This window comes from Tinamus guttatus, unplaced genomic scaffold (genome assembly GCF_059628265.1).
Source record: "Tinamus guttatus ecotype Peru unplaced genomic scaffold, ASM5962826v1 Tinamus_guttatus_pri_ptg000710l, whole genome shotgun sequence".
Classification (NCBI taxonomy): Eukaryota; Metazoa; Chordata; class Aves; order Tinamiformes; family Tinamidae; genus Tinamus; species Tinamus guttatus.
Window position 1 is genome coordinate 3,310,381 of NW_028289244.1, and position 13,924 is coordinate 3,324,304.

Genomic DNA, 13,924 nt, shown 5'->3' on the forward strand with positions numbered 1-13,924 from the left:
CAAAATCATCAGCTCCTGGGCCAGGCAAAGTTACCTTCATCCTCGTAAAAATGCTTACTTTTTGATAGCAGGAGGAAACCCCATAGGCTGCAATTTTCTATAAGAGAGAAGGCAGGGAAGCCACTGCCAATGCAGGAATTCACGTCTGCAGCATCTGGTCAAGACGACTTCAAACCCCAGAGTGCTCAAGCCAGTTCAGCTCGAAAAATTCATGGGAGCCAGCAGAGTTTAGAAACTGTATTATTTATGCACGAGAGCATAATAACTTCTGAAAACCCTGGGATGGTTTGTTTGCATGGATTTTGCCTTTTGGTTTTCCTTTTGCGCCCCTTGCCAGTTTTCCTCCCAGTGAAGCTGCAGAGCGTATGCAGCAGGTCTGGACAGTGCAAATCATTAAAAATTTAAATTGAAAAACAAATTGCCTGTAAGCACCATAATCTGTTAGCTAAGTGTGTAATGGGGCCTTCTATGCAGCATGTGTCAAAGTGTCCAAAGGCAGACGTCCCCATACTGCCCTAATGGTCTTAATCAGCTCTTAATCTCATCAGTTCTCAATCAGGAAGAGTAAGGGTATGAACTCCACTTATCCTGAGAGATCCTGATATTGTATGTACCTAGTTGTCTTGGCATTTTAATAGTATCCATAGTTAAATGCTGTATTATAACTGTTTTGACACAGAGCTTGGGGTTGAGAGAGGGACTTTGTTCAGGCCGATGAACTCCGTGGGGTATTTTCTGAGGCAGGAACAGTGCTGCTGGCCCCAGAAATGACATGCAGCAGCAAATCTTCCTTACTTTCAAGGATCAGAGCTCGGACATCCCCCATATACCTTGATCCTGTCCCCCTTTAAGTTATGTTGAAGTGGTTGACCTTACAGACCTTGTTCCTAGCAGGAAGGCATAGGGTCCACACATGAATGTATAAGGCATTTTCTCCGCAACATATTGCTTTTTTTTCTTGCAAAATACCTCATTACACCCAAACTTTCAGTCTTCTAGCTGCCATTTTTCTTCCAGTATGTTGTTTCCCCACTGCTTATTCTTATACTTCCTTCTTATACTTGATAAGAAATGGTGTTTGACTCTTCGTCTTCCTTTGGAAATAGCTGTGCTTTTTACTGCATTGGGAAGAGGCCTGCAGATACACTTTTCACCTCAATACTTGTGATTTTTCTCTTGGCTCTTCCTGAAATTGTTCATCTCCAACTCGATCTTCTAAGTACCTCCCGCTCTTTGGGAATAGGCCTGTGGCTGCTGGTGCTCTCCAGCAATGGACAAATTTAAACCCATGGATGCCATAGTATGAAAGGATGGGGAGCAAGATGCTGCTTACTCTTCCTTCCCACTCCCTGCAGGAGGAAGATGTGAACTTGCCTTCTTCTGCTGGAAGGTCTCCAGGCATCCCTGCACGCCTGGACATCTATGCCAGAACGAGCAAGTGCTCGTGCAGGGGACACAGGCAGCAGAGGCGTTTTGTTTCTTGTGGTTGTGCTAACCACAAATCTGTCTGGGAACAGATTTGAAGGCAGCCGGAGAATGAAATCAGCAGCCTTAGCACAATCAGATAATTGGAATTATTTCTGTGAATAATGAAAGCACAGGAAGCGGTAGCACAGGATGCCAAGCCAGCTTTGCGCATTGTTATTCTTTGCAGATGAAAGTCTAAAGTCCAGGTTGAAAAATGACTCTACTCGTATGTCCGTTCTTATTTTACAGTGTTTGCATAAAATAAAGAGATTGAGCCTAATTCAAAACAAGGTATCCTTTTGTTTCCACTGAGATATGCATTGGCTGTTTCCTTCACATAGCTGGAATAGGAGCAAGTGACACTGATAGTGACTATCCCTTCCACCAGTCACTGCTCCAGCTTCAGAAAACCACTTAATATTTGTTCTGACTGCCAGCACTCTTTCCAAATTTTCAAGGAGCCCGAATATTTGGTGCCGTTTCGGTGCACGGAACTTTTTATTCCTATGATAAGTGCTGCTGCATGGGACGTACAGCGATAAAGGCTGGGAGAAGAGAGAGATGGATGAAGCTAATCGTAATCTTGAAGAATGTCTCCATGGGAGCTGCAGTTGAAAAATCAATAGGCATAGCTCCCAGGCACCCAAAGGCAAGGTTATTCAAACAATTTGTTCCTACTGGTATTTTTCAAAAATACGAGTCCAGTTCAGATTTAACCATTCTTTGGTGTTGTATTGCATTAATAAGAAGACATGTATTTTAGTGACATATATTATGCAGTTCACGCAAAAGTAGGAAAAGCAGAGCAAGTCGTTGCAGAATGACTGCAGGCAAGAGATGCAGGTTCAGTGGTAGCCATTTATCCCCGTGGAATAATTTGTTTTTTTCATGTTGATGTTTCCTGGTTAGGGCCTTTTTTATTGACAAAATGCCTGGTCAGCTCAATAGCGTTGGTGTCACAGCTAGATGGGAACCTCCATGAGGAGCTGTGTTATCTCCAGCAGCAGAAATGCAGAGGTTGTTGTTGCAAGCGATCTGCAACATGTGTTGAGCCAAATTCTGTCCTTGCGAGACATGTGAAACAGGGACTTTTCCAATACGAAGAGACAATACCAATCTCTCTGTTTTGTTTACCTGACACTTTCTGTTAGAAAAAACTATGTAAGTTGTTTATCTTTTTCTTGAGAAACTTTCTGCTGTTATTTGCTGCAGAGCACGTAGCAAAAAAAGAGAGAGAAAAAAAAAAAGAGCAGACAAGTGTCTGCTGCTTTCGGTCCAATAAAATTACTATTATGTTATAAATCCCTAAGGAGGAACTTCTACTTTCTATCTTTTTCCTCCCAAAACATTGGTAGCAGTGCCAAAATAATAGTTTGCCCAAATATATTTGAAAGAGCCTGACTGGATGTGCATTTGGGAATCCGCCCCTTGAGAGACATGCTCCTCGTGTTGTAATTTTTGCAATAGATTTCCATTCTAAGCTTCAAATATGTTTTAGAAATGGTGTTAGGCTTTCTGGATGTAAAGTCTGAATTTCAGTGCAATTTATTTCCTTAGGAATAGATAGAATTTGCCATTGTAAATGATATTATAATTTCTCAATTGTTTGTCTGAGTTCAAGTCATTATATTATGTAGCAAAACTGTACAGCTACTTAAAGCATAACACAGCAATGCTTTTTGTTAAGCTGTCTCAAAATGAAACATCGATATTCTGTATTTACATGTTCTGGGACAAATTTAAAAGCTCGCATTTGTGTTTTTGTATATTTATAGGCCGCCCGCTTATATGTCCTGTAATATTTACCACAGTTTCACCTAGTGACAGGAATAAGGAAGTACAGAGCAGGGTCTGAAAGTTCAGTTGTCTCAAATAAATAAATAAATTAATTAAAGTCCATCAATTAGTTCAGTAATGGTTAAGAAAATGAACTCTGTGCAGCAGTTTGGAAATAAGTATTGACTGAAACAGAGCTTATCCATTTCATGTCTTTTACTCTCACCTCTGGCATTGTGGCCATGATGCTCTTGGGTGACTCATTCCAAGACACGTCCATGAAAAACAGTTTGTATGACCTTGAAAAAATATATTCCCTATTAAAAATTCTACTTGAAAATATTAAAATATAAATATTTACTTTTTTTCAAGACTATATCAAGGCTAAAAGAAAAAAAAAAAAGAAATTATTCCTCAATTATTCTTGGTTGCTATGCTTCAGCACTGCTATGACTTGTGCTATGCAGATTAGACAAAAAGGTACTTTTCTGGCCTTCGGTGTATTGCAGCTTAAATCTGAGCCTGTAAACATATTTCCTGCATGAAACACTATGTCTTGGAAAACTGTTTTTATACAAAACATTTTCCTGCAAAAGAGCTTATTTTGATCCCTTGCCACACGCTATTATCAAATATGTGCCAGCCTGGGGAGAATTGTGATAGGCAAGAATGCAGATTGCTAAACAGTACGGTCCAAATCATCCAGTTGGTCAGAAATTAAGAGTCAGAATTTTTTGTTTTTGTTGAAAAAAATGTGACTCATCACGAAATGTTTTGCTTGAGGCCTTGGGCTTGAGGAACTTCTGCTGAGTCGAAGATGGAGTTTGGCCTCTTCTGGTGAACTGTCCCGGTGCCAAGAGCCGGTGCTGCCAGCAAGGAGCAGAGCAGGGCAAACGCTCCGGAGTGTCCGTGCCCCGGGACTGCCGGCTGTGACGGCCCCGGGCGGCACAGATCAGCTCTGATCAGTTAAGTTGTCAGGAAAAAATATAAACCAAAATAAAACAGGGGCTAATTTGCTTTGGCCTGCCTTGCAAAATGCATTCTCAGGGCCGGTGGATGTGCCCTGCCATTGAGAGGGGATTTGCAGGCTGGCTGCTTCTGCAGCCAAGATGCTTTCTACGTTTTAATTTGTTTGCTCGGGTGTTTGATGTGTTGTTAGGGGTTGTAGGACTGAAAAGCTTCCAAAAGTCTCATCCAGCTTCTCAAAATATCCCTCCAGAACAGTATGCGTTTGGAAAGGAGACATCATGTGTAGATGAAGAATTTTTGGAGAAGAGCTTATAGAAAGTTACTTAAAGCTAAGCCAAGGTTACTGCTGGAAAACTGATGCAAAAGCCTTGTACAGTGGCAACCACTGAGCCCTAAGGCACATGAGAAGCTACCTGCCCTCCGTGCCATGGGGCAGCCCATCAGCACGGCCTCAGGTCTGGCAGGAGCAACCCCATGGCACTTGGTGCCTTTACTATTGACAGCTCGGTGAGGCAGGATGCGTCCGAAAGGGGGAAAAGCTGCTCTGTGCGTTAAAAAAAACACTTCAGAATAAGAAGGGGTTTTTTGTCTTTGATATTAGGCTTCTCTTTTCATAGTTTATGATACTGCAATTGGATTCCCTTTGTGGACACAAACTTTGTAATAGTACTATTCATCACTGTGACAAAGGTTCGGCTTGGAGAAAACTTGAACTGAGTTGAAAGAAGAGAATTTTCATTATTTTAGCAGCTGAATGTGTCATTACATCAGAGTCAGTATTATGTAGCAAATTGCAAGCAGCAGTGAAATTGCTTTAAAATATATCTGTATATATTTTTCCAAAACTGTGATAAAGTCAGTCAGTAGTGCATTGAAATGCATCTCTAGCAAAACTGATATAAGATTTCTTTTTTTTTTTAACTCTGCTATAAGACAGATGGCAGTTATTTTTCTTAAGAGTCTGCAGCAAAGCTGATGCCTTTCTTTGCCTTGTAAATGTTTTGAAGTAAAAGACAAGTAGACGCGGTCAAAATGCCTCTGCATTGTAGCATTGACTTGTGGTTTAGAAAGCAAACTTTGAATCAGCTTTCAACAGCATGCTGGTGATAATTACTTAATGTTGTACCAGGGAAGGTTCCTTATGATGGCAAAATGAGCTATTAATCAGAATCAATTGCACATATTTTGCAGGATGTTTTTGGAGCAGATGTCGTATTTGTAGACATTCTTATTGCAATGAGTGAGTGGTCCATGGCTTCAGGGAGACTACAGTCACTCTCGTGGTGCAAGAGCATCTGGGGGTTTGGAGATGCTCTCTGCCAGTTTATGGCATTCCTGGGGCGCGTGTGACTGATCTGTGAGTCAACTCTCTGCTGGAGCTGCCGTATAAAGAACGTTACTGTGCATACAAGCACAAGGTTGTTTCGAGCTTTTATCTGTATTTCTGTGCTTAAAAAAAAAGTTTATTATAAATTTCAATATTTTTAAAGGATTTAGCCTTAAAATTATTGCTACCTACTGTTAACTCAAAATCTTCTTTTTTTTAAATGTTTGAAATGACTTGGTGTTTTCTAGAAGCCAGAAGTGTCTAGGTTGGTACAACTTCAGAGTGATTTAATAGTCTTTATCCTCTCTAATAGAGGATACATGAGCCTAAGTTGCAAAGGGGTTCCTCTGCTGGTATGAACATTGCAACTTGAAGACGGACAGGTGAAAGTCTCCTTAAATGCAACCTGGATTTACCATCTTTTCCTCTTCACCAGGGGTGCTGTGCAGTTTAATAAATGGCTATATTTAAAAGTGAAATCATTTGTACTTATAAATCAAAGTGGAGCTGCCAGGTAATGTTAATTTAGTACTGCACAGCCATTTATAACTCTTAGATTATCAACTGTAATGTGCCACTTTATGGAAGCATCGTTAGAAGCTATATTTAATGTACTTGCTTGAAATTAATACTGGGTTAAAAATCAAGCTTTGCTTTGTTTGCAGAAATTCTCCTTCCGCTATTTTACACAAAACTGCTGTCCTTTGCTTTACAGCCTTCGGCAAAAGAAAGGGAACGTGGCTCCGAAGCACTGGAGCGGCCCAGCGAACATAGCGAGGTGCCGGCCGTGCCCCGGGACGCACGGCAGCGCGGTCTGCGGATCGGACGGACACACGTACACGACCAAGGTACCTGCTGCTTTCTGCCCCGAGACTCGGCCAGCCGTGGTTATCTAGGTTATTTTGTCTATTTGACAAAAAAAAAGGGCGAATCAGAATGGCAAATGGCCGTTTTATGACTTTCTTGATGAATGCTTCTCTAAATAGCTCTTTGTCACTAATGAACTAGGACATTTTCAATATTGATGATACAACAGGAATCCATTTCATAAAATTGGCTTGTTTGGACCAGAGGGGTTTGGACCAGTTCTTGTTTTTATATTCAGCCTCCAAATAGATGTTTTGGCAGGAGCATCATTCTGTGATTGATTTTCAGGCTGCATGGCTAACATACTACAATTCATTTAAATCACAGTTCTAGTACTTACTCATCCAGATGCGCCACATATGATACCATGAAAAATTCCCAGTGGAGTTAAATTGGCTCATTCTTATGCTGAAAACATGATCACCTTTAGGGCTTGATTCCATAAGGGGTTCAATTCAATAAGGCTCCAGAGCCATGTTTAATTCAGCAGGCCAGATCTCGCATTATGAAATAAGGTCTTCCATGACTTCAATACACATGTTCCACAAACAGGGCTTCAGGCACTGGAAATCATGGTTGGAGGATACCCCTGATGTCTTCTCTTTCTACATTGAGACTAAGGCTTGCCAATGAATAAAACTGCCTTTAAGAGCCAAAATAGACTCAAAAAAAGCCATAGAGAAAAGTGATTAAGAGAAAAAAAGCTCTCACTGTGGCACAGGATAACACTGCTGGTGATGCTGCAGTTACTTCTTAGCCGGTCAGGTCAAATCCTTCATCCATTAGCAGATACAGGTTACTTTTCCTCTGAGCCCTTAAGAGTATAGATTTTTAGTCTGTAGTAAGGAGCTTTTGATGAATATTCAGTCACACTGTTGCACTTATTCTTCTACATGTCACTTGCATCGTTCAATGTGAGCACTGAATGAATGCTTTTGTCTTTGTATTCTTTTACCATTAGATCCAAATATTTTTCAATCTCGAATTCCACCAATGACAAGTTTTAGTAAATGAAGTACAAACATTCAAGCAGTTTATTTTAATGTCCTAATAAATAACATTTTTACTGATGGTTTTCTGATGTCTTTATGAGCGGATCACAGCTGCCTTCCTCAAATTCTCCACTAGTTTTCGCCAGACAATGGTGTCCTCCTTGCTTCCCCAAATCCATCTGATCCTGGAGTCACAAAAATCACAGCTTTTTTTTGGTAATTTCCCTTCAGATGCAATGCAAGTGGCAAGTCTTATTTTGGGCACTGTGGTGCTGACTGATAACTTGCTTGAACTGCATGGGAAAAAGTCCTTAAAAAGAATTATTTATTGGCCATATGTTCCTACAGGCAGAAGATGCAGTTTGTGCAAGGTAAATATTTGTATTTATGTTATACACTGGCGTTTTGATCAGGCATGACTCAGTTAGAGTTTGCCTTTTCTTGCCACCAGGCCTAGGCAATGTTTTTTGACCGTCTATCTTGTGGCCTGTGGGAGCAACATCAAAGCATCTCTGGGGGCTGCCGTTCTCACTACTAGGGATCTGCACTGGGAATTGCTGCTTCCTTCCTTTGAACCGGGGTAAAAATGAATGAAAAGGAAATGATACTGCAGAATTATGTGATCGAGTGATAAAATGCAGATGAAATTCAGGTGGCGAAAAAATGCAAGATAACTCACGTAAGGAGAAAGTAATCGTAAGCAACAGGCTCTTGTTTAGCCGCTTGGTCTTAGAATTCTTCCGGCTCTTTCCCTGAGGGTATCAGTGTAATGATCACCGCCAGGCAAAAAGAGAAGAAGGATTCAGAGCAAGCCTAAAGCATTATCGTGTTGCTTTGTACAGGCTAAGGCATTTCCTTGCCTTCAGTTGCCATCACTGCACCTCAGAGAGGAGGTGGTAGAACTAGGAAGCATGTAGAGAAGGGGAGCAGGGACCATCTGAGGTTGGGAATCTGCAAGGAAGCACAAAAAACAGGAGCCACTCTTTGGCATGGATTTGTATGAAATCACAACTAATACAGCAAAGGAATGCTGTGCTCCAAGATCTAATGAAATTATGAGTTGCTGGCTTTAAAACAAAGGAAGATTTTTTTTTCTTTCTTTTTGGTTCAGAATAAGATTGTGAAATTTGCCCCAGCAAAGTATTGTGCAGGCCAATGATATGGATGGGATTAGATAAATCCATGGAGAATGAATCTGCTGTAGGCAGGTAAACCTCTAGCTATAGCTCAGTGAGTCTCTAAGCCGGTAGATGCCAGAAGCCAAGATGATTGATATATTTGAGGAGAACTGATTTGTTCTATTTCTGATATGCTCTATTTATTTTACTCCTTCATAGTTTGTTTTTTCTATGCTCTTTTAAGCAGCCACAGCTTGGCAGGGTACTAGGCTGAATTGGTGGGTTCTAGGATTCTTAGGTAAAAGTGGTGGCATCTGCCTGTTTAGATAAGGCAAGGGGATAATGAAGTTATCATACTCATCTCCATTTAAGTATTGCTACTTAAGAAAGGAGTAAGTTCATCTTCCATTTCAACTTTGGATCAGGTTGCAATTTCTTTTTAGACAGGTCCTGAGGATGCCTTACATCACAGCTTGGCATTTTTACTTCTTATTCCTGTAAAGTTTGATTTCAGCCCGAAAAGCAAAATTAATGCTGCAGAACTTGATCTGAAGCCTCACAGTGCTTGATATGACTTATGGAAGGTGGAGGGCTTTTTGTTAGATTTGTTGTCTTTTCATGAAAAATTCAAGAAACCATTACTGATTCAGTTCAAGAAAGTAACTTAAAATGTGTTTTTAATTGTTGTTCTTTAAATGATGTGTTCTTGAATGTCATTCTTGAATGAGTAATAAAATATTCCATTCACACAGGCTGTATAGCAAGATAGCAAAAGTATTATCATCTTACAGCATAGCATTGCTTGATAATCCTCAGAACTTCACATTCGTCATTTTGCTTTCTGTGGAAAGCATGTTTTGAAAGAAAACACTTTCCTTATGTTAATTATAGTGCTGGGAACTGACTGTGCCTATTCACGTTGATTAGGAGAGATTAGGATTCTCAAAAGGAAGCCTTTGCAGAGCAGCAGTAGGGATGTTATTGGGTCTCCAACAACTGTGGGATCCACGGGGCATGTTCTTGTGCACGGTCTGCTGGAATTTGCTATGTGGGTAAAAAGAGTGTATCAGAGTCATGGATTGTAGCTCAGGTTAATGTCAAGTCCAAACGTCCTCAGGAACCAGCATGGCTGGTTCTCTTTGAATTTTCTTAGTGAATGGCTTTTTGTTAAAATGGTCATATTTCCAAAAATCCATGAAAAATTCATCACTAAAAATTACATTGCAGACCTATAGACCAGAATTTTTTCCAATAATAGAAGTGATCCACCCCAAAACACTCAATACAAGGGTCATAAAACTCATCCAAGATAGTTACAAAATACCCTGTTCAGCTCATTGCTTGCTTTAGATACAGAGGGACTTTGAACTTGCTCCCTGACTTCCTCCATGAATATAAAAGCCTTTAGTCTCTTCACTAATTTGTTGAGGGCTGGTCAAAGGGAAAAAAAAAAGGTATATATAATACGTATTTCTCTCTCTCTTCCATTTCTCTTCCATTTCTTCATGGAAAGTGTTTAAAGGTCTTGTTTTCCAGCACAGAGGAGCGAGGAAAATGTTGAAAACTTCAGAAGTTCATGCACAGATGTTGCCCTTGAAGGGATTTAGAAACCATACCCAAACCATTCTGTGGCTCTTCAGATGATTTAGTTGTTATAGGGGTTTTGCACTGGTTTCCAGATGAAACCATCCTTCAGGCATGAAACCTTTCCTGTGTCTTTCTAGGGTTTTCTCAAACTTTGTCCCTGTTGTTGATCAGGGTTTTTGTGGCCACTTCCTATGTGGGTTGGAGGGGATAAAGTCGCTCAGTTTTCTTTGAAAGAGCTCATCTCCTGGATAGTCAGATTCTTTAGTTGTGCCAGACACAAGAAAATTCAAGCACAGATGGAAAAGGTGCCTTATATCTACTCAGTTGCCACATCCTATTTTCAGCAATAGTTTCCAGTGTTTTTTTCGGACTTGCATATTTTTTAAAAAATATTTCTGGAAACTTTTGGAACCTGCTGTTGCCCCTTAATTTATCTGATAAACCAGAGCCCGGAGAGCTGATTTTCACTGAATCTAGTTATAGCTTGAAATGCAAGAGTCCTCAAGTACACACCTTCTCCCTCCACTACTCTTAAGCCTGTAGAGAGATTGCTGTTTCCTGGATATGAATAGCTCCATTTAATACTCTAACAACACAAAACAAAACATTTGGATAGTATAGTACAGGCAGTACTAAAGTACTAACAAATTAAGCTTGTGGTGTAAGTAAGCCCTGCAGAGAGCACTGTGTAATTAGTTAATGTTTTTGTCAGCAACACATTAAGAATAACTGTGTAGCTGTCAGTTTTACAGGAAGTTTAATTAAGCTAGTTAATAAAGCAATTACCTGAACATGACGATGACTGCACTTAACTAATCAGAAAATGAAAATAAGGATGATCTTAAATTACAAAACATACCACCTCAATGACTAATAGTCCCTTCAAAGATTGAAAAGTACATTGGTATAATTACTATGCTTGTAATTAGGTACATTGTTGTTCTGCAAATTTTAATTAAATCATTGCAAACTAATTAAGCCCATGATCATGTCTCTTTTTGTTTGAAAATGGAAAAAAATGCCTCCTGTTGTCATAACATTAGGTAGCAAATTTGATATTAAGGGATGTACAAAAGAAATAACGCTCCAAGAATCTTGAAACTAGAGGAAAAATAATGACTAAAACAACCAGACACTATTAGTTAAATTTGTGCATCATGAGGGATGATGCATTTAATTAGGAAGACTTGGTATTTGGATGTGCTGTTAAATGTTTGTAAAGTCTCCAACTGTTGTGTACTCAGTGCAGCATGTTTAGGTTTTTCCTGATCCATCTGTGTTACCTGTCTTCTCGAGGCGGGATACAGCTCTGGTTCTGCACAGGTTTCTCTGGTTTGGGATAACTGGTCACTCAGCCTTTCTGAAGACACAGCTGATACCATCCCTGCTGGAAAACGAGTTCTTCAGCAGAGCTTTAGCAACTGTTAAGAGCAGAAGTCCTCAGTTACGTGAGGAGTTGGGTGAAGTTTTTTGCTAACTTTTTGGATTGTCTGAGTTTTATAAGGAAAATTACAGAAACACACAAAAAAAAAGGATAATCAAGAAAAGGTAGGAAATAGTTGAAGAATCCATGAAATTAAGAAGCATAAAGACAGCCTTATGCTTTTGCCTGTATGTTGCTTTGAGATGGGAAAGCTTTTTGGTGGCAGGTGTAAGAGTGAAGGATGTCTTCCTCTCTTCTTCTTTGTCTTCTTTCTTTTAATTTGTTCATGAAATTCTTTGCTTTGGGTTAATAGTCAAGATTTTGGAGCTGACAGTCAGTTGTGCTGATGTTACATGTTGTGGCCTCTGGACTGGGATGTGGCAAATGTGGTATCTCACCCAGTTCTGCTACTGCCACCCTCAGCAATACTGAGAAGTTCACATCATTTCCTGCTTCTCACAATTTGGAAAGAATGGGACTCTCATAATAAAATACTAGGAGAACAAGTTTGAAATCACTGTAAGAAATTGTGAATGAACGCAGCTTTTTCCTTTTATTTTACATTGAACGTCGGTATTAAGCATGACAGCTCCAATTGTTAGGATTGTAGGCATTTTCTGATCCGGCTGGTCAAGATTTTTATAAGACCATTTAAATACTGGAGAAATGCATCTTGTGGAAATTAATAGCTTTTGTTCAATGTGACAGTTCGAATTTTCTACAAGACAAATATTTTACCAAGTCATTACAACCTCCCTGTTTTAGTAGTAGATCTTCAACATTAATTCCATTTGATTTGCTTGATTCTTTTTGCTCAGGTGTTGCAGGGGAGTTCCTAACAGCAGCAATGCATTCTGCATAAGGCTTTTGTTCTGTCTGGCTTTTTTCTTCAAGAAAACAACAGGGAAGCTCCAGGGCAAAGGAAAATCTGTCTAAAGCTGAGTGTTTTTTATAGATCACACACTTATCTATGGCGCGTCCTGGTGATGTATTCCCAGGAGAATACCTGGGCCTCAGGTTCAGGCCAGTGAGACTTGCATCCTCTAATGCAACAGCAAAGCGATGCTGTTATTGTGTAATCAGGTCTTAAATAATAAACCTGGTCCCTTAAAATGCGAAACAGTTAGGGCTCTGCACCTGCATGGTTTTTATTTGACTTGAAACATGATGACAGCAATGTGTTTGAGTTCTGGTGAAGTGCTGTTTATCCAAAAAAACACCCCCTTGTTTCTCTGTGTTTTCTCAGCGTGGTCTCAAGGAATGAGCAGAGATTTGGGAGTAAAATAGAGCTGAATCCTTACCTTGGTAAAGGACAGGAGAGCTTCCATCAGCCTACTTGGGAAAGGGTTGTGAAAGGCACAGATGGCAGTTAAGCACCATCTGCCTTTGAAAACTTATCCCTTAACCTCTTGGTCTGAATTCCCCTGCTGCTGAAGCAGATGTAGAAATAAATCCATGTCTGTGAGCACAGAGAACTTGTGAGAGGAGGCTGTAAATCACTTCTGGGCAGGTCTGTTCCTGTGACTAGGCAAGTTTTAGAAATACCAGAGAATTTTGTGCTTAATTTTCCATAGTTTATAATATATATGTGTGTAAATATATATATGTACATGTATATATGTGTGTGCATATATACATATATATATTTTGGCCATGATGAAGTCAGTGGCGTTATATCTATATCTGTTCATGGTTGGGTAGCTTAACACTTTTGCAGGAAAAAAAATGTGGTGTTTGTGCTTTTAACTGTAGGCATCATCCAAAGTCCTTTTAAGATCAAATTGATTTAATTGTTACTTCTGCTGTGGGTATAATTACCATCATTATTCTCGTAACTGCCCAGGCTTACAGACCCCTAGGCTGAAATCTGTTGAAACAAATAAAACCACCAAAACTCTGTTCTGAGAAATAAGCTAAACTGCCTTCCTCCTGGCTTATCTGAAAACTAAGTTGCGTTACCTTCCTCAGGTCTTATCTGTTCATTCCTTAACAGGATAGATGCATTTCTGTGCACTAGATCTCCGCATCCCTTCAGCAGCGCTGCTGGTCATCAGTTTATTTATGATCTAAGACCCTTCTGCTTAAGCAAAGCAAAAAGGAGACTTGATAATAAAATACGTGTTGTTGCATCTTGCACTATAAACAACTGTTACCATCCTTGTAGTTCACTATAACCTCGCTTATAGCAGTAAATAAATCCTGCAGATGATACGGGCTTTCCTCTTAGATGAGGCCAAAAGAGAGAGCTGTTTCAGAAGAGGTTGGGTTTATCTGAGTTTGAGGGGCCAGATTCTCCTCTCAGTTACATTAGTAGGGAATTAAGCAGCCCTTTTGCATTATTGGAGCTCCTGCAAGTACACATCAGCAGGAATAAAAAATGCTTAAACTGCATCTACTA

General features: G+C 39.9%; 1 protein-coding gene across 1 annotated transcript in view; it reads left to right on the top strand.

Annotated features, from left to right (window-relative positions):
• SPOCK1 (SPARC (osteonectin), cwcv and kazal like domains proteoglycan 1) overlaps positions 1–13,924 on the top strand; it is a 245,896-nt gene that overhangs the window by 161,825 nt on the left and 70,147 nt on the right. The window contains exon 5 of the mRNA XM_088536865.1: positions 6,255–6,387. Coding sequence (XP_088392991.1) covers positions 6,255–6,387 — 133 coding nt within the window. The remainder of the gene's footprint in view (positions 1–6,254; positions 6,388–13,924) is intronic.